Genomic DNA, 21,607 nt, shown 5'->3' with positions numbered 1-21,607 from the left:
CTCCTCAGCCAGCCACCTGTACACTCTCACTCTCATCAACCTCTCTTGCCCGTAGGTCAGCCATTTCTCAACGCTCCAACTCTCACAAACTTTCAATGTGCCGAACCCCAGCATTATCTGGCTGTCTCACTGACTGTCACCATCTCCTTCCCTACTGCAACCCCTGTGCCCCACTCACTAATTCTACTGCACCCTTCCAGCATCCTAACCCTTCCATTTGACTAGGATCTTAAATGCCATTAAGAATGTTTTGTTATAGTTTTCAAGGGCTATACAGAAGGCACATGCATTAATAGCAAAATTCATAAAGAGATCATCTATAGATCAGGGGCTATTCCCTTAACAGGAGTTCCCAGTACAGGAGTACTTGTTAAGAGAAAATATGCAGGAGTTGGGAGTGTAGTTCAAATACAATTAGGAAGGCAAAGGGGAAATATGAACATAAAACAATATAGTCAAATATTTTAAAGACGTATCAATATTTTAAAAAATTGGGAATAGTGCCATTAGTGGAATGGCAGCACAATGACTACAGGTAATGGGAGGCAATATTATTGGCTTTAGCATTTCCCAAGGTACAAAATGGAACACATTGAACTGACACTGGATGACAGGATGAGTAATGAAATGAGTATATTTAAAATGAAACAGGATATACATATATTAGATTTCAGATATGTTGGGCATTATTCCCAAATATCCTTTTGATGATTTGAGGAAATCCAAATGAAATCCTGTTCGTACATCTGCTATTTTCATCTAGCAGCTTTGATCCTGGTACTTTAAATGGAATTCAGCCCAGAAATGAGCTCTGCATCAAATCAGTTAGCAAGCATTAACAGGAAGTATTCTGCCCATGGAAAAATGGTAGCTGTTACGGAAGTTTCAAGAGGGCAAGGATTTCCATGACCATGCTGTCAGGGTGCACACTGGAAGAAATTTAGGAAACAACAATGAAAAAACAAAATGTTCATCGAGGGAGAAGGTAAGGAGGGAAGTGACAAAATTAGCATAAAATATACAAAAATGTGGGTCCAAAAAAGTCAATTATGGGGGAAATAATAATGTGGACTGAGAATTTGAATAATTGTTCTATATCTGCCTTCAGTACAGAAGAAATGGAAAAAATGTAAGAGAACTAAGGATCTAAAGATAGTGAGAAGTCTGTCATTAGCTTACCTGAGGAAATATTATAACATTTAATGGGTTTAAAATTGAGTCTGATAGCTTGCACCCAGAAGGTGTACAAGAAGTGGCTGCAGAGAAGTTTTATTTAGATCTTTCTACATCTCCTCACTTCTGAAATAATTCAGTAGATTGGAGGATAGGATATGTAACACAATAACTTGACCACACAGAATGCTGGCGGAACTCAGCAGGCCAGGCAGCATTTATGGAAAAGAGTAAACAGTCGACATTTCAGGCTAAGACCCTTCATCAGGACTTAACCAATGCCATTAGCTTCAATTCATAAAATGTTGGAAATATCATTAAGGATTTGATAAGATATAATTTAGAAAATCATAATATGATTAAGCAGAGTCATTATGAGTTTATGATAGGAAAACTGTTCAAGTGATTGAATAGAGTGTTGTGAAGATGTCACCAACTGGGTAAATAACAGAGAATCAACGGATTTAGGATATCTGGAATTTATCGAAAGGTTTTCCTGCATTAGGAATGCTTGACTCACTGAGCAGCTTGCACATACAAATGAGTGCATGGGAGATCATAAGGATAGGTTATCCAACTGCTGCTGTGCTGCAGCCGTCTTCTGCCGACTGTGCATGGGGCATTTCCACACGCCTTCCCTATACACCCCTCCCCAAGATGAAAAAGCTAAGCCAAGCAGAGCTGGGGGCACTGAGCAGACTCGTTCACTGATGCCAGTTGTGGCTGCTCTCCTGTGCCTGCTTACTATTTCCTCACAGCTATTTCTGCAACCCTCACCCACACGCTGTTAACATAGAAGACAGAACAGTACAGCACAGGAACAGGCCCTTCTCCCTACAATGTTATGCCGATCCAAATAAATTATCAATCAAATGGCAACCCAACTATTCCCCTCTGCATACGCAAAGTCCATTTCCCTCACATTCATGTGCCTATCTAAACACCTCTGAAAAGTCTCTAATATATCTGTCTCTACCACCACTCCAGGAGGCTCTTCCAGGGACCCATTGTTCTCTGTGGAAAAAAAACTTGCCCCTCATGCCTTCTTTGAAATTACCCTCTCAGCTTAAATGCATGCCCTCTGATATTAGACATTTCAATCCTGCGAAAAAGATACCGTCTGTCTACTCTATCTATTCCTCTCATAATCTTATAAACCTCTATCAGATCTCCCCTCAGCCTCCCCTGCTCCAGGGGAAACTACCCAAGTTGCAGCACACCCTCTAATCCCGGCAGCATCCTGGTAAGCCTCTTCTGCACCCTCTCCAAGGCCTCGATATCCTTCCTATTATGGGGTGATCACAACTGTATGCAATACTCCAGATGTAGGCTAGAGTTTCATAAAGGTGCAACATAACTTGCTGTCTTTTGAGCTCAATGCCGCGACTAATAAAGGCAAGTATGTCATCTACCTTCTAAACCAGCCTGTCAACCCGTATAGCCACTTTCAGGGAGTTATAAACTTGGACTCCAAGATCCCTCCGCTCATCAACACTGCTAAGAGTCTGCCCTTAATAGGGTACTGTCTCTTTACATTTTACATACCAAAGTGCAACACTTCATATTTGTCTCGGTTAAACTTCATCTGCCATTTCTCCACTCACATCTGTAACTGATCTATATCCTGTTGTATTCTTTGCCAGTCTTCTATGTTATACATACCACCACCAATCTTTGTATCATCTGTAAACTTAGTAACCCACCTGGGCCCATGGGCTTCCCACCTCCTACCACTACTCCCAACTCCAGGAGATCCTGGGAGTCTCTCAAGCCCCCCTGTCAGCTCTTAGGTCCTCAGTGCCTGCATCACCCTCCCTTTCCTGAACACCCCAACATCCCCTCTCCTTTGGCGCCACCAACTCTCTTCCCTCCCCATAATCTCTGCCGGGTCCTCACCATTCCCTCTGAACTTCCCTTCCCTGAGGTGGAAAGTTCCATCCTCAGCAAGGGCTTTACATTTGACCCCTTCACCCACACCTCAGTGAGTTCCATGCCCATCAAGATGCCAAGCTCTTCTTCCATCACCTGTGTATCCAAGTCCACTTCTTTGACAAGTATTCTCTAACTCACACCAATGACCTCTTCTCCTGCCTCCAACCCTCCTCCTCTTCTTGGACACCCCACTCTGGCTCTCTGCCTGATCTGGATCTTTCCATCTCTCACTCCCAATGAGATATCAATCAGCTCTACTTCAGCGCTTCTCTCTCCTCCTCAAACCCTACCTCCTCTGAACGCACTGCCCTCCACTCTCTCTATACCAATCCCAACCTCACCATCAAACCCGCAGACAAAGGGGGTGTTGTTGTGTGGTGGACTAACCTCTACCTTGTGAAGGCCAGGCGGCAACTCTCAGAGGCCTCCTCTTACTTACTCCTTGAAAAGGACTCCATTCAGGACCATCAGGACATTGTCTCAGACACCATCACCAACCTCAGCTCAGGAGATATCCAATCCACTGCCACCAGCCTCACAGTTCCCTTACCTGCACTGCTCATTTCTATCTCAAGCCTGACTGTCTGGGTAGGCCCATTATTTCTGCCTGCTGCTGCCCCACTGAACTTGTGTCCACATTACTCAACAATTTTATCCCCCTTGGTTCAGTCACTTCCCACCTACATCTGCGACAATTCACCTGCTCTCAAACTCCTCAGTAACTTTCAATTTACAGCCCCTGAATGCCTCAATTTCATCATGGATGTCCAGTCTATAAGCACTTCTATCCCCCATCATGAAGGCCTTAAAGCTCTCTGCTTTTTTACTTACAACAGACCTGCTTTCCCTCCACCACCACCTTCCTCAATCTGGCAGAACTGGTCCTTACACTCAACAATTTCCTTCAGCTCCTCACACTTTCTCTAAACCCAAGGTGTAGCCATGGACACTCACATGGGCTGCTGTTTTGCCTGCCTTTTTGTTGGCTACATGGAATAGTCCATGTTCCAAGTCTTCACTGGTAATGCTCCCTAACTCTTTCTGTGCTACATTGACAACTACACTGGTGATGCATTATGCACCCATGCCTGGCTCGACAATTTCATCAAATTTGTCTTCAACTTCCCCCGCCCTTAAATTCACTTGGTCTATTTCTGATACTTCTCTCCCCTTTCTCAATCTCCGTCTTCATCTCTGGAGACAAACTGCCTACCGATATCTTTTATAAACCCACTGATTCCCACATCTATCAAAACTAAATCTATTTCCACCAAGTGTCCTGAAAAAAATAACATTCCCTTTTCTCAGTTCCTTTGTCTCTGCTGCATCTGTTCCCAGGATACGGTTTTCCTTCCCAGGACATCAGGGATGTCTTTCTTCTTCAACGTACAGCGTTTCCCTTCCTCCACCATTGATGCTGTCCTCACCCACAACTCTTCATTTCCTGGCCATCCCTGCTTACCGAATCTTCCCACATCCTTAACAGAGATAAAGATCCACCTGTTGTCAACTTCCACTCCATAAGCTTCTGCATCCAACACATCATTCTCACAACTTTCACCATTTTCAATGGGATCCTACCAATAAACACATCTTTATCTGCTCCCTCACTCTCCACTTTCTGCAGAAATCACTCCCACCTCGATCACCTTATCCATTTGTCTCTCCCCACTAATCTCCCACCTGGCACTATTTCCTGCAACTGGCAGAAGTGCTATGCCTGCCCACTCTCCTCCCTCACCTCCATTCAGGACCCAAACAGTCCTTCCAGGTGAGGCAACCTGCAAATCTGTTGTGGCCATCTACTGTATCCAGTGCTTCCAATGTAGCATCCTCCACATTAGTCAGACCCAACATAGACTGGGGGACCGATTTGTCAAACACCTCCCCTGTATCCACCAAAAGTAGAATTTCCTAGTGGCCAACCATTTTAATTCCTTTCCCAATTTCCATTCTAACATGTTGGCTCTGGCAGGTCTAACTTGCAGGTTGAGTCAGTGGTGAGGAAAGCAAATGTGATGTTAGTATTCATTTCAAAAGGCCTAGAATATAAAAGCAAAAGTGTAATGTTGAGGCTTTATAAAGCACTGGCAAGGCCTCACTGAGTATTGTGAGCAGTTTTGGGCCCCATATCTTAGAAAGAATGTGCTGATATTGGAGAAGATTCTAATAATCCTGGACTGAAAGGCTTGTCATATGGAGAGCATCTAGGCCTGTACTCTCTAGAATTCAGAAGAATGAAGGGTAACCTAGCCTATCGAATGTTGAAAGGCTTCAATAAAGTGGATGTGGAGAGGATGTTTCTTATGGTGGGAGAGTCTAAGACCAGAAGACACAACCTCAGAATAGAGGGGCATCCTTTTAGAACAGAGATGAAGAGGAATTTCTTTAGCAGGAGAGAGATGAATCTGTGGAATTCATTGCTAAAGGTGGCTGTGGAGGCCAAACCTTTAGGTATATTTAATGCAGAGGTTGACAGATTCTCGATTAGTCAGGGCATGAAGGGTACGGGGAGAAGGCGGGAGATTGGGGCTGAGAGGGAAAATGGATCAGCCATGATGAAATGGCAGAGCAGACTTGGTGGGCCAAATGGCCTAATTCTGCTCCTATATCTTATGGCCTTTTCTACTGCCATCCGAGGCCACTCTCAGGTTAGAGTCGTGTGCCTTCTTAACTATGTATTTCATTAAAACATGCATCAAAATCTAAATCATTACAATAAAAAAGCAAGGGGCCTCATAGAAACCCATTCAATACAGGATTGTAGTCACAAAAGCACTCATCAGTCATTACTGTTTCCTGCCTCTGAACCATTTTAAGTTCAGTTTGCCACTCTCCCTTAAATCCCATATGCCTCTGTTACTTTTTTTGACCAGTGTGACATGCAGACCTTATTAAAAAGACCTTGCTGAATTCTGTTTACAGCAACATACACTAAATGCTGGAGGAACTCAGTAGGTCAGGCTGCAACTATGGAAATGAATAAACATTCAACATTTTGGGCTGAGATCCTTATTCAGCACTGGAAAGAAAGGGGGAAGATGCCAGGATGAAAAGGTGAGGGAGGGGAAAGAGAACTAGCTGGAAGGTGTTAGTTGAAGCTAGGTGGGTGGGAAAGGTAAAGGGCCTGGAGAGGAAGGAATCTGACAGGAGCGAGTGGAACATGGAAGAAAGGACAGAAGGAGGGGCACCAGAGGGAGGTAATAGGCAGGTGCGGAGAAAAGGTAAAAGGCTAGAGTGGGGAACAGAAGCAGAAGGAAAGGAAAGGGGAAAAAAATTACTGGTGGAGAAATCTATGTTCATGCCATCAGGTTAGAGGTTACCGAGACAGAATATGACTCCACCCTGGGAGTGACCTCATTGTGGCAAAAAGAGGAGGCTATGGCCCAACATGTCAGAACGGGAATGGGGTAGAAATTAAAACAGTTTAGCCATGGGGAAGTTCCTTTTTTGGCAGATAGTGTGGAGATGCTTGACAAAGTGGTCCCTTAATTTACACTGGGTCTCACCAAGCTGCATCAGGTGTACTGGAAACAGTAGACGAGCCCAACAGATTCGAAGGTGAAATGTTACCTCATCTGGAAGAACTGTTTGGCTCTGAATGGAGGTAAGAGAGGAGGCCAATGGACAGGTGTAGCATTTCTGTCACTTGCAGGGATATGTGACAGGAGGGAAATTAATGGAAAGGGACAAGTGGACAAAGGAGTCACAGAGAGAGAGATTACTGCAGAAAGCAGAGAGTGGAGGGGTAACTAAAGATGAGTTTGGTGCGAGGATCCTGCTGAAGATGACAGAATTTGCAAAAAATGATGTGTTGAATCCAGTGGTCATGGGGTGGTACATAAGAATGAGAGAAACTCTATCTCTGTTAAAACAGCGGGAAGATGGAGTGAGTGTGGATGTCTGGTTAACGAAGGAGATGCAGGTGAGGGTAACATCAATAATGGAAGAAGGGAAAACACAATGAGGACACTTTCAGGTTGGAGAAACAATACCTCATATTCCATCGAGGTAGCCTCCAACCTGATGAATGGCGATTTGCCTATTATATTTCCCTGGTGCCCCTCCTTCTTCCCTTTCTCCCATGGTCCATTCTCCTCTCCTATCAGATTCCTTCTTCTCCAGCCCTTTACCTTACCCACCCACCTAGCTTCACCTATCACCTTCTAGCTATCCTCCTTCACCTCCCCCATCTTTTTATTCTGGCATCTTCTCCCTTCCTTTCCAGTCCTGAAGAAGGATCTGAGCCCACAATATTCATTTCCATAGACGCTGTCTGATCTGCTGAATTCCTCCAGCACTATGTGTGTGTTGCTCTGGATTTCCAGTATCTGCAGAATTTCTTATGAATTCTGTTTATACTACTTAAAACACACTCCTTGTTACGTCTTCAAAAAATTCTGTCAGTTTAATCACACTTAACCTTCCTGTGACAAATCTAACTTTCCTTGATTAATATGTATTCTATCCCTCAGAATTGATTCCAATAACCTGTCTTCCTACGAAATTAAACAACCTGGCCTGTGACTATTTAATTTATTCCACCTTGTCTTATTAATAATGAATATTTCTCTATTGATTAGCTCAAATTCATTCCATTAACATGAATGCCAAGCCAGTAAGTTCCAATTATGATTATTAGCCTATTTTAGTTTAGTAAATTCTTTTAAAAAGGGTTTTCCATAATTGTGAAATTTTGTCTTTGAATTTTGCAAATATTTTAGTACTTAGAATCATAGGTTTCCAGATGCAGCTGAGAGCTACAACTCTCCTCTCAAATGTTTACAATTCAGTAAGCAACAGAATTTTAAGACATTTAAAAAATCTATTGATAGTGAAAATCGGCAGATCCCGGACTACAGAATTGGGTTATAAGAGTAGTTCCTCTTTAAGAAAATGGAAGCATGGAACACAAGCCAGTCTGCAAGTATGATTGAAATGCCGAGGCCTTAGACTCTACTCCTGACGATGCTACTGGCAAATGTACAATCTCTGGAAAATAAAATTGAAGGTCTCAGAGCAAGTCTGCCGTACCAGAGACTGCTGTCTATTTTGCTTCATGGAAACATGGCTCACCCCTAATATTTCAGACACAGCTGCAGACCAATCTTTTCACTATCATCCACAAAGACAGGATGAGTGAGTCTTTTAAAGGTAGAGGTGAGGTATGCTTTATTATTAACTCATCATGGTGCACAGACGTGGTGGTTCTGTCTCAATCCTATTCACCCAATTGCAACATCTAGTGGTCAAGTGTCATCTGTTTCATCTGCCAAGGTAGAGGTAGAATTGGATGCACTTTAGCTCAGGCAGGGTTTGCAGGCCATTGCTTCCTACAAGGTGAAACCTAATATCATAAATGGCTTTGATGTTTCACTCCCAGATGAGCTCAATACCTTTTATGCATGCTTTGATAGGAGAATAATACTACACTTGTGCAAATCCCAGCAGCATCTGATGATCCTGTGATCTCTGTCTCAGAGGCCGAGGTCAGAACACCTTTCAAGAGGGTGAACACTCACAAGGCATCAGGCCCTGATAGTGTAGCTGGTAGGGCACTGAAAACCCATGGCAACCAACTGGCAAGAGTGATCAAGGACTTCTTCAATCTCTCACTACTGCAGTCAAAAGAACGATTATCATACCAGTGCCCAAGAAGAGCAGGGTAAGCTGCCTCAACGACTATCACTCAGTTGCACTAACATCTGCTGTGATAAAGTGCTTTGAGAGGTTGGTCATGGCCAGGATCAACTTCTGCTGCCTAAATCAAGGACCAAGACCTGCTACAATTTGCCTATTGCCACAACAGGTCTAGTGAGATGCAATCTCACTGGCTCCCCACTCAGCATTGGATCACCAGGACAACAGCAATACAGCAATAATTGATTACAGCTCAGTGTTTAAGGCTATCATACCCTCAGTTCTAATCAACAAGCTCCAAAACCTGGCCACCATACCTCCGTCTGTAACTAGACCCCTGACTTCTTCACCGGGAGACCATAGTCAGTGCAGATCAGAAATAACATCTCCTCCTCGCTGGCAATCAACACTGGTGTACCTCAACGATGTGCACTTAGCCCACTGCTCTACTCTCTCTATGCCCATGACCGTGTGAGCTAGGCACAGCTCAAACACCATCTATAAATTTGCTGATGACACAACTAGTATTGGCAGAATTTCAGATGGTGACCTGGAGGCATAGAGGAATGAGACGGATCAGCAAGTTGAATGGTGTCACAACAACAACCTTGTACTCAACGTCAGTAAGACCAAGGAATTGATTTTGTACTTCAGGAAGGGAAAGTTGAGGAAACATACACCAGCCCTCCTCAAGGGATTAACAGTGGAAAGGTTGAGCAGTTTCAAATTCCTGGGCGTGAACATCTCTGAAGATCCATCCTGGGCCCAACATATTGATACAATTCTCACAACACACTGGAGGAACTCAGCAGGTCGGGCAGCATCCGTGGAAACAATGAGTCAATGTTCCGGCCCGAAACGTTGATTCATCGTTTCCACGGATGCTGCCTGACCTGCTGAGTTCCTCCAGCGCGTTGTGAGTGTTACTTTGACCCTAGCATCTGCAGATTATTTTGTGTTTTTGATATTGATACAATTATAAAGAAGGCACAACAGCAACTACAGTATATTTCATTAGAAGTTTGAAATGACTTCGAGTATCACCAAAGAGTCTGGAAAATTTCTACAGATGTATCGTGGAGAACATTCTAACTGGTATGGAGGGGCCACTGCACAGGATCAGAAAAAGCTGCAGAAAGTTGCAAACTCCACCATCTCCACTGTGGGCACAGGCCTCCCAGTGTGCAGACATCTTCAAAAAGCAATGCCTCAAACTGGAGGCATCTATCTTTAAGGAATCCCATCCCTTAGGTCATGCCCTCTTCTCATTGCTTCCATCAATGATGAGGTACAGGAGCCTGAAGACACACACTCAACGTATTAGGAACAGCTGCCATCAGGTTTCTGAATGGACTATGAACCCATGTATACTACCTCATTATATTTTTCTGAATTTTTGCTCTCTTTTCACACTACTTATTTAAGTACCATACTGTATATTTCTTATTGTTAATTTATAGTTTTTTGTAATAATTATGTACTGCAATGTACGGCTGCTGCAAACGAACAAATTTCAGTGAATACCAAACCTGATTCTGACTCTGATTCACTGCAACCAAATACTATTCTAAAGACAATGACTAGTCTTTTCTAGGCTCTGTCAATGACTAGTCTCCAAGTGCATAAAATAGCTGATTCTTTCTGATGATCACAGAAGTTGACAAAACTTAGTGAAACATCAAAGGTGCGAGCTTCATGACATATGCAGTGAAGCATCAATAATAAGATGCTAAAGTGAGGCCATTATAATATTACTAGAATTGCTTGATCAAAAGTCAAAATGCTTAAAAGCATTTTCTTAGATGTGCAATCAAAAATGCTACATTTAGGTCTCCTTCTTTGAAAAGCAGCCTGCATGTATTTTAATGTGCAAAGCATTAAAACCATGGAATAGAATTAATTTGCAACACTGAGCAGAAAAGTAGTCTATTTTTAACAGTTAGCATTGGCTTGGGTTAAGATAAAAGTATATCCAAATTTAGCAATGCAGCAAGTTAATTCCAGGTTAATTTATTTTTAAGGACCTTAATCAAATTACTTTGTGATGTTTTACCATAGAAAGACAGTGCATGGTATTTCTGGGGCATATTGGGCATATTGCAGTTCTAAAAATCCACCACCCCTTGCCATATCTTGTACCTTCTGTCTTCTTTTCTCTTTCCTCTTATCTTCAGTATCCTGTAGCATCTTCTCTTTCCATAAGTCAAAGAAATAAGATGGATCCGTATAAAATTTAAGCCCATCCTTTTTGTCATCTCTGCAATTAAAAAAAATCATTTAAGCTCTTCCTTATTAACAGTACAGAGGAGTAAATTTTGTCCTGAAGTTTGTCATTAACATAGATGATTGTCTATGACTGCTGTTTAAAATTTCATTAAAGGACACACCACAATGGATCTGAACAGTAGACAAGCATTACTTCATTACTTTGAACAGTATTCCCTGCCTTAATCAGCTAAACATTCCAGATGATTCAACAAGATAGAAAAGAAAACAAATAGATTTGTCCTCAGCAGCTACATTTGTGATAATTTCTTAGCACATTATACCATAAGACATAGGATCAGAAATAGGCCATTTGCCCCATTGAGTCTGCTCTGCCATTCAATTACAGCTGATCTTTTTTCCCTCTCCTCAGCCCCACTCCCCGGCCTTCTCCCCATAACAGTTTATGCCATTTCCAATCAAGAACCTATCAAACTCTGCCTTAAGTATACCCAGCAACCTGGCCTCCACAGCTGCCTGTGGCAACAAATTTCACAAATTCACCACCCTCTGGTTGAAGAAATTTATCCATCCCTGCTTTAAAATAGACGCCCCTCTATCTTGAGGTTGTGCCTCTTGTCCTAGACTCCCCCGTCATAGGAAACATCCTTTCCACATCTACTTTGTCTAGGCCTTTCAATATTGAAATGTTTGAATGAGAACTCCACCCCCCTCCCAAATCCTTCTAAATTCCAGCGAGTACAGATCCAGAGCCATCAAACGTTCCATATATGATAACCCTTTCATTCTCTGAATCATCCTCAGAGCAACGATACTGTCATGCTATGCGGGGCAACAAATAATGTGCTAGAACTCAGCAAGTCATGCAACATCTGTGGGAGGAAAGAAACTGTTGGTATTTTGTGCCAAGACCTGCATCAGGAGTGAAAGTGGAGGGCCCTGACACAGGTTTCAACCTGAAACATCAACAATTTCTTTCCTCCCACAAACGCTGCACGGCCTGCAGAATTCCCACAGAAGTTTGTTGTTCCAGATTCCAGCATCTGCAGTCTCCTGTATTTCCACTGTGATGCTACTTGTATTGCTGTAAAGGTGCAGGATTCAATCATGAGCAATTTGTTATCAGAGAAGTAAATTATGAGAACATACAGTACTGTGCTTAGGTACTGTATTTGTCAACATGGAGCGAAGAGAGAGTTTGTAAATCTGATGGGAGTAAGGAATGTCCTGAATGGCAAGGGTGGAACACTGCGGGAGGGGTGTGGGACAGGTAGCAGAGAAGGAGTGCCGGGGCAGGGAATGGCATGGATGCAGACACACCCAACCTTGAGGCACCAGGCAAGGTAATTTGATCCAAACAATTGGTCTATTGATCAATACAACAGAGGGTTGTAGATTCAGCTAGTTCCATCGTGGACACTACTATCCCTATCACTGAGGGCAGCTTCAAAAGGCAGTGCCTCAAGAAAGCAGCATCCATCATTAAGGACCCTCATCTTCCGAGACATCTTGGCCTTCTACCGTTGGGGAGGAATTACAGGAGCCTGAAGACCCACACTATGTCTTAAGAACAGCTTCTTGCCCTTTGCCATCAGATTTCCGAACATTCCATAAATCCATGAACACTACCTCATTATTCATCTTTTGCATTATTTATTTCTGTAACTTATAGTGTTTATTAAGTTTTGCACTGTACTGCTGCTGCAAAACAACAAATTTCACAACATATGTGAGTGATAAGAAGCCTGATTTTGATTCCGAAAATTCAAGGCCTCTCGGCTTTAATTATGAATACTGTCTATATTCAGCATTCAATGTATAGATCCAAAAACATCATTTACTGTAACTTCTAACATCTCCAATGAGATCCTATCACTAAGCATATCTGTCTCCTCTCCCCACTCACGAGACATGAAGCAGATTGGGGCAACTACTTTGGTGCATATCTTCGGTCTGTCCACTGCAAAAAGCAAGATCTTCCGTTGGCTATTCATTTCAATTTGACATCCCATTCCCATTTTGATATGTCTGTCCCTGGCCCAATGGCTTCCTCTACCACCATGATGAGGCCAAACTCAGGTTGGAGGAGCAACACCTCATATTCCATCTGGGTAGCCTCCAACTTGAGGAAGATGAACATTGATTTCTCTACCTTCCAGTAATTTTTTTAGATTTAGATTAGATTATGAGAACACTCAGTCCTCTTTTATTGTCATTTAGAAATGCATGTTGTTCGTCCATCGTTGACGTCAATGAGGACCTCAAGATAATGGTGTCGAGACTAGCGCGTGATTTGGATTTAAGTGAGGGAGAGTTGCGCAGCATCAGCTTCACTCTCTCTTCCCAATTCCCATCTGGATCCAGTGGCAAGACAGAGTCTGGATGGCTGGAGATGGGACTAGGCGCAGTGAATGACTATGACGTCTTCTGTGTCTTGTCCTGCTCTACACGTTCCACGACGCTTGTAGAGACCGCCACCTTGACCATTGGACCTTCCATTGGTCTCGTCCGCTCAATCCGCCGGAGTCTGTCTTCACATGCTGGGATAGACAACTCCCTATCTCACTGAGGGTTTGAGACCCGTCGGCTACCCTCACCTGGTTTAGCTGGCTTGTCGAAGCCGTTGCCCCGGGTGTGGCCGCTGTCACATGCAAACAGCTACGGGGAGCCACAGGTGGGAGCTGAGTGCCAGGTGGGGTCCAAAGGTGGACTAACCGCCCTAAAAAGGATGCAACATGTTCCCCCACACATGCATTAAGAAATGATACAATGTTTCTCCGGAGTGATATCACAGAAAACAGGTCAAACCAAAGACTAACACTGGCAGAACCACATAATTATAACATATAGTTACAGCAGTGCAAAACAATACCATAATTTGATGAAGAACAAACCATGGGCACAGTAAAAAAAAGTCTCAAAGTCCCGAGTCGAGTCCCCGATAGCAGGCGGCAAAAGGGAGAAACTCCCTGCCATAAACCTCCAGGCACCGTCAACTTGCCGATGCCTTGGAAGCAGCCGACCACAACCGACACTGAGTCCATCTGTCCAAAAACTTCGAGCCTCTGACCAGCCCTCCAATACAGCCTCCCGAGCGCCATCCTTTGCCAAGCGCCTTCGACCTCGCCCCAGGCGCTGAAACAAGCAAAGCCGAGGGTTTCAGGGCCTTCTGCTCCGGAGATTCCGGTTACCACACAGTAGCAGTGGCAGCGAAGCGGGCATTTCAGAAGTTTTCCAGATGTTCCTCCGCACTCTCACGTCTGTCTCCATCAAATCAGAATTGTGCACGGTCCCCTACTTGACAGATAACAGATATCATTCACTGGAGAGGCCGTGCACGCTGCCGTCGTGCCGCCATCTTCTCCTCCTTTCTTCACAATCTCCCCCCTTTTCTCTTTTTCAATTCCCTTTTCTAGTTATCCTCTTACACTTCTCCTCACCTGCTCATCACTTCCTTCCTCTTTCTCTTTCTTCAAGGGTCCACTGTTCTTCCCTTTAAATTCCTTCTTTAGTCTTTTCCACCTATTTCCTTTCAGCTTCTTACTTCATTCCCACCCCCCACCCCATAACATCCACCTTACCCCTCACCTGGTCTCAACTGTCCCGTGGCAGCTTGTACTCCTTCCCTCCTCCCACCTTTTTATTCTAGCTTTGGCCCCCTTTCTTTCCAGTCTTGATGAAGGATCTCGGCCTAAAATCTCTGTTGTATATTCCGCTCCACAGATGCCACCTGACTTGCAGAGTTCCTCCTGCATTTTGTGTGTGTGTTGTTGCAAGAGGGTGGAGGTGCTAGTGGGTTTATAGAATCTCGTGTTTATGATGTGTATTTTGTCTTAACAGAAAATCCTGCAAGAGGTTGGAGGTGGATTTACCTGAACTCCTTAATACCTTTCCAAAGGCAGGCCAGACTGTGGGGCAAGCATTTCCATTTGTAGAAGATCACAGTCCCCAGTTAAGTTCCCCTTAAGTACATCATATCCCAATCTCTCTAGGAAAGAAATTATTTGTGACCTTATTCTCTGGGAGGAGATGGGTCACCAACCTCTTTAACCCTTTGAATTGAGTCTACATATGCTCTTTGCCTTTCCTAATGTACATCACTAACGTTTTCTGATCAACGTTTGCGATGCTCAATTCATGAAATTCTGCACACATTACTCGCAGGTGCAGGGAGACTGGAAGTGAGTTCTCTTGCTATTCTTGTACCTCTTGTTACACCTTTTTCATCTTCGTACTCACTCCCTGGCATTGAGCAGTTGTCTCTTCTAGACAACCTCATCCATATGAGTTTATGCAGTGAAGCAGGGTGGCAAGCATTCTCCATTGTATTAACTCTCTTACATGCTGAACTGTTTGTACCACGTACACTTTCAGCAGTGCAGTGGTTGACTGATATCATTTAAGGACAGCAACAGCAATAAATACAGTGAGATGCATAGCATTCTGCTCGGCTTCCAATTTTAATACTATAACACGAAGGCTGCTAAATTGGCTGGTGATATGTCAGAAAATGTACAGGATCTTGTTACTGGATGTCATTCCTCTATCCTTGGGCTTTGAGATAGCTGGTAATGTGAAGACCATTTTGACCAAACGCAACACCACCATCCCAACAAAAGCAAACACAGACATTCACCACCTACTCTGACACAAGCCAGATGTGCTCATTCAGATATTTGAGCGTGAGAGAGTCTTGACTGAAGATAACAATTTGCTAGATACATTTGAGCTGACTGGAATTCCACCTCCTCCAGTGGGTGTGCCTCAGATTGATATTGATGCAGCCAAGAGAGCAGCCTTGGTGTTACAACAAGGAACAAATAGAAAGCAATCCAAGGACAATGGGGATCTAGGATACATGTCAAAACTACAAGGCAACAGAGAATTGAAATCAGTTGAAAGCATGGTAGCAGGGAGAAGATATTCCAAGCTCCAAAAAGAAGATATATCAGCTTTCTGATTATATCTATACCTGTACTGTGACAGAATGTTCAGTGGCGGTGGCTTATCACTCTTATTATACATTTCCAACACCGGGTTTGGAGTTGAACCCTTTGAAACAACTTGTTGGTCTTGCATTGTAGAGCTCTTGAAAGCTTTCCTCATGTTAATATCCTGCAAGGAAACTGCATAACATTTCATGTTAAAATCCTGTATTCTCTTTAAGATTATTTCTTGCATAGTACAGTAATCATTGGCATACTAAATAAAACCTTATAAGTTTTCAAAATGTATATATATTAGATATAGATATATCAATTTCAGCAATACATTTTTAAAAATTGATTTATTGCAATAAGAAACCAGATTCAAAGGATTTTAACTTCACAATCTTCTATTTTTATCATTATTCTTCCACTGGCCTTTTACCAATTCCTATGTTCCAACATAATACACAATTCCTTAAGGCGGTATCTGGGGAAAAATCTTCTTTGATCACTAACATTACAGGTGCAACCCTTGGTTTGGCTAGTGGCTTAATCTAAGGGGTGATAGCCCCTGGCCCAGCCAAACTTAAGAAATCTCGTTTGGGTGGATGCTGTGCAATGTGTCCCTCGTTACAAATCAGTACCATGAAATAACAAATAGTACATAATATGCGATTAAGTGATTGAGCTTTATAATTCTTAATTTGACTATATGGTTAATAATGAAACAAAAAAAGGGCCCATTCTCCTGAAACTGTCTAATGCACAAATGTTGGAGCTCACAGAGTCAGCCATTTGTTCCCGTCGTCCTCCTCCAAGCATAGCCAACCCTCGGACTCTCGCTCCTCAGTCCACTCTGTTCGGTGGTCTACCAACTCTCTCCATTCACGTCCTCTCTCTTCATCTCTCCCCGACAAAAGACCGTGAAATCCCTTCTCCCAGACCCACAAGAAACAACACCCCGCTCATTGGCTAACATGCCCTGTTATCTCTAATCATAACCCAAACATTGCTGCTACAGAGAAACCATTACCTTAGCCTTAGCAGTGAAACATTACACAGAGGCCATTACATTAGCAGTGAAACCTTACAGCATGTTACACAGGTAATATAGTATCCTCTGAATTCTGCTGTTGATGCTTAGTTTCAATGACTTAGATAACTGGACAACAAAACAATGAGTTTCAATACTACAGCAATAACTTAGCGCTTCTGATCAAAGCTGATTTTTTTACTTGTGTCTCTTCTGAACTGTAAATGCACAATTTACCTGTGTAACATGCTGTAAGGTTTCACTCCTAATGTAATACCACAAGCATCTCTGAAACTAATAGTTTTCCTTTACACTATAATGAATTCAGCATAGGTCACATAAGCACTCTATACTATACCTAATCCAAGAGACAGTAAGTAGCAAAGTTAAGACCAAATGTATTTTTATGCAGGACAATGAGACCCAAAGCTTGAGGTGTAGGGAAATCATGGGAACAAGAGACTCAGATGTTGGGGTGTGGAGAGGCAGCTATCAGTATTTGCTGACTGGGGAGGGAGGATTGGATAATTGTTGGGAATAAGAGAATCTGTGGGTAGAATAGGCAAGGATTTAGTAGGTGCTAGTGGGGTTTATAGGCTATAAGCTTTTGGGTTGGGCAGGTCACAAAGGAGAGATAGATAAATAAATAACTTACAAAGGGCCTACCATATCAGGTTCCGAGTGCTAGGTTCAAGGATGTCCCTTTTAAGATGCGTGAAAATAAGACTCACAGGCACTCTGAAAGGCTACTATTGCAGAATTGTCTTATGGACTGCATGGCTCATTCCAAGACAAATAAAGATCTCAAAAGTGGCAGATGATGGACACCAGTGCTATGTTCAGCCCCGCTACATATTATGCAATAGAAACTAGGTGGAACCTGGAACAAGAATCACAGACCTCACGAATCATTCTATATACTCCTGATTTTTGTTTATGGTCTAATTTTAATGGAAAATGAACCAATGTAGTAGACAATTTTTTCAGCCTGTTTAAAACAAATTAAATTGGATAATTATATTGTTTTACTCTTCAATTCACATCTACTTATAATTTAAAGTTTGACTAAATTAAATTTAATGTTCTCTTTTAAAGAAAAGAATTATATGTTTTAGGAAAGATTTAGATGGATTAGCTTTCAATTTCATGGTACCAGAAAGCTGTGCATCATTAATTTGCATGAATCTGTTTTCTTTCTGTATTGTAACTTAGACATTTAATAATCATTATTTAAAATATAAGCAGAAAAACATACATATTTTCAAGTAAACTAATGGGAAAATAAATCAGTTCTTAAGGTAGGGAGGGGAGGGAACATGGAGTCAGACCATGAGAGGCCTGCGTTGGGCATTTTCATGCCTTACAAGGCACAGATTGGAAGTCTGTGTGGGGCGCCACGCCTCGCACAGACACTAGAGCACTAAGTGCCTTGCTCAAGGACACAAACACGCTGTCACAGCCACAGCTGAGGCTCCAACTAGTGACCTTCAGCTCACTAGACGAACGCCTTAACCACTTGGCCACGTGCCCACATAACAAAGTAACATAATAATTAACCCAATTTCAGCACACAGAGTAGCTACTTACCTTCCTCCACTGTTGAGTCCAGCTGTGTAACTTTGACAGCCAAACGATCAATTCTATCTTGAAGAGAGTTTGCTCGAATATGGAAGTTATTGGCTTCATTAAACAGTTCACCAAATATATCTTCCGCATGTTTGCCTGAATAAGTTTAAGGTACAGAATAATTTTAAAAGAAGCTCAATCTTCAATATTTTCCCAGTACTAAAATCAAAATCTGAATTAGACGCAATCTAACTATTACATCACAAAGATAACAAGGAACAGTAATATACAAATTCATATTAAATTGAATATTATATATATTTTAAGAACAACACACAAAATGCGGAAGAAACTCAGCAGATCAGGCAGCATCTATGAAGGGGAATAAACAATCAACATTTTGGTCTAAGATCCTTCATCAGGACTGGAAAGTAAGGTGGAAGAAGCCAGAATAAGATGGTGAAGGAAGAGAAAGGAGTACAAGCTGGCAGATGATAGGTGAAGCCAGGTGAAGTAAAGGTAGGTGGCTGGGGAAGAGGTTGAAGTGAGAAGCTGGGAGGTGATAGATGAAACAGGTAAAGGGATGAAAAAGAAGGGATCTGACAGGAGAACTGAGTGGGCCAGGGGATGGAAGAGGGAAACTAGAGGGAGCTGTTGGGCAGGTGAGGGGAAGTGAAGAGGTAAGAGGGGAGCCAGAATGGGGAATGGAAAAAGGGTGGGGTGGGAAGAATTACTGGAAGTTCATGCCGTCAAGTTAGAGGATACCCAGACTGAATATGAGCTGCTGCTGCTCCAGATTGAGTGTGGCTTCATTGAAGCAGCTGAGGAAGCCATGGGTTGACATTTTGGAATGAGAATGGGAAGCAGAATTAAAATGAATGGACAACAGTAAATCATGTCTGTTGTGGTGGATGGAGCGAATATATATTTTATGAATACTTTAGTTCCCTTTCAATATGCTACCAAAAAGCTGGTTTGATGAAATATTTTCAACATTATTTCTCACTTATCATTAAATATGTGCAGCAAATTTCTGTGGAATTTTATATCTTAATTTTATAACAGAGAAAATGCCAAAGTATTCATGCAATGAGCAGAATTACAGTATCAGTTATTCAACAGTTAAAATAAATGCCAAAAACTGAAATTAGATTTTATACTCCAAGCTTAACACTAGTTACTATTATGATACACACATCAGGCTTGTTAACAAAAATAACAACTTGTATTTATACAGCATACTTAGTGCAGCAAATTATCTTAAAAGAGTTCATAAAAATATTAAAGAAATCAAAATTTGGCATCAAATTACTTAAGGCCAGATTACCCATGGTTGTTCACATCTTGGTTTTAAGGAGTGCTTAAAAATCAGGTAAACAAGATTTGAGGCCCTTAGGAAGAAGTTCAGAGCTTAAGACCTTGGCTGCTGATGGAACAGCTATAAGGGGGAAATAACTGTATTTGAATATAACCAGGAGGACAAAATATTGCTCTGCCATGCATTAGTCTGAAACACATTTCATATCAAATGCTTTGAAAAAGTGCTCCATATAAAAATATGAAAAAAAAATGTTCTTTTCTTTTATCCCATGGGATATTACTCAGGGAAAATGATGAATCTTGTTGAAATTTCAACAAATTTCACTGTAGACTTTACACCTTTATACCACCCAAGTCATGCTCTCTTCTCGCTGCTGCCATCAGGAAGAAGGTACATGACCCTCAGGACTCACACCATCCAGTTCCGAAACAGTTACTACCCCTCAACCATCAGGTTCCTGAACCAGAGGGGATAACTTCACTTGCCGCATCACTGAACTGTCCCCACAACCAATGGACTCACTTTCAAGGACTCTTCATTTCACATTCTTAAGATTTATTGATTACTATTATTTTTTTCTTTCTGTATTTGCACAGTTTGTTGTCTTTTGCACACTGTTTGCCTGCCCTGTTGGTGCAGTCTTCATTGATTCTATTATCGATACTGTATTGGATTAATTGAATATGCCCACAAGAAAATGAACCACAGGGTTGGATATGGTGACATATATGTACTTTGATAATAAAGTTACCTTAAACTTTGAACTTTAAATAGAATTAAAATGGAATTTGTGAAACCAAAGGAAGTTATGCTGAAATAAGTCTAAAATTCTAAAGGAATTTGCAGCAATCAATGCAAGCTCAAAATAGGAATTCCTGAAGATGAGATTAATGAATTAACATGCACTCAGTGGCCAGTTTATGAGGTACATCTATACTTCTGTTCGTTAACGCAAATATCTAATCAGCCAACAGGTGGCACCAACTCAATGCGTAAAAGCATGCAGACATGGTCAAGAGGTTCAGTTGTTGTTCAGACCAAACATCAGAAGGGGGAAGAAATATGATCTAAGTGACTTTGAGCATGGAATCATTGTTGGAGGCTGTCGAGGTGGTTTGAGTATCTCCACTGATTTCCAGTGATGCCGGATCCTCCAATTTTATGTCAGATTTGAAAGAGGCAGAAATTTGAAAGCACAAAGCACTGAACATATTATCCACATTAAGCATACATACCTGTATAATCTCATACAGGTTGAGTATCCCTTATCTGAAATTTCAAAATCCGAAAAACTACAAAATCTGAATTTTTTTGAGCGTTGACATTTTATCACAAATGGAAAATTCCACAAGCTGCTGGGATGGTTCCCAGGGGATGTACATGTCTCTACGCATCACAGACAGTTCTGAGAAGTAACCTCACATACATAACAAACAGAAAATAATGAAAAATAGAAAAACTGCATCAAACAAAAAACGAAGCTCTCAATCACATATCATGTCAGTGTCAAAGTGAACATATGCCGCTGAACGGTATGCTGATCATAACACACACACAGAGCAATGACAATAAACTGAAAATTGAAGGTAATTGTGAAGATTCAGCAGGCTGGTTAAGACATTTAAGAAAAGGCATGGTATTAATTTTTTTAATTGTCGGCTGATCACGAAAATCCAGCACCAGAAGAAATCTACAATGCAGATTGACTTATACCTTACATAAAACATAAAAAAGTAAAATACAAATAGTGTACTGTAACCTTTTAATCAAAACATGACATTGTAGGTG

General features: G+C 41.9%; 1 protein-coding gene across 4 annotated transcripts in view; it reads right to left on the bottom strand.

Annotated features, from left to right (window-relative positions):
* The window catches only part of wasf3b (WASP family member 3b), a 109,065-nt gene that overhangs the window by 26,945 nt on the left and 60,513 nt on the right, over positions 1-21,607 (bottom strand). For all 4 annotated transcript variants that reach the window (XM_063052884.1, XM_063052887.1, XM_063052888.1 and 1 more), the window contains 3 exons: positions 18,520-18,654; positions 15,944-16,097; positions 10,885-11,002 (listed from right to left, as the gene is read on the bottom strand). In XM_063052884.1, coding sequence (XP_062908954.1) covers positions 10,885-11,002; positions 15,944-16,097; positions 18,520-18,654 — 407 coding nt within the window. The remainder of the gene's footprint in view (positions 1-10,884; positions 11,003-15,943; positions 16,098-18,519; positions 18,655-21,607) is intronic.

This window comes from Mobula hypostoma, chromosome 7 (assembly GCF_963921235.1).
Source record: "Mobula hypostoma chromosome 7, sMobHyp1.1, whole genome shotgun sequence".
In the NCBI taxonomy this organism is placed as follows: domain Eukaryota; kingdom Metazoa; phylum Chordata; class Chondrichthyes; order Myliobatiformes; family Myliobatidae; genus Mobula; species Mobula hypostoma.
This window is presented reverse-complemented; position numbering and strand designations above follow the sequence as displayed.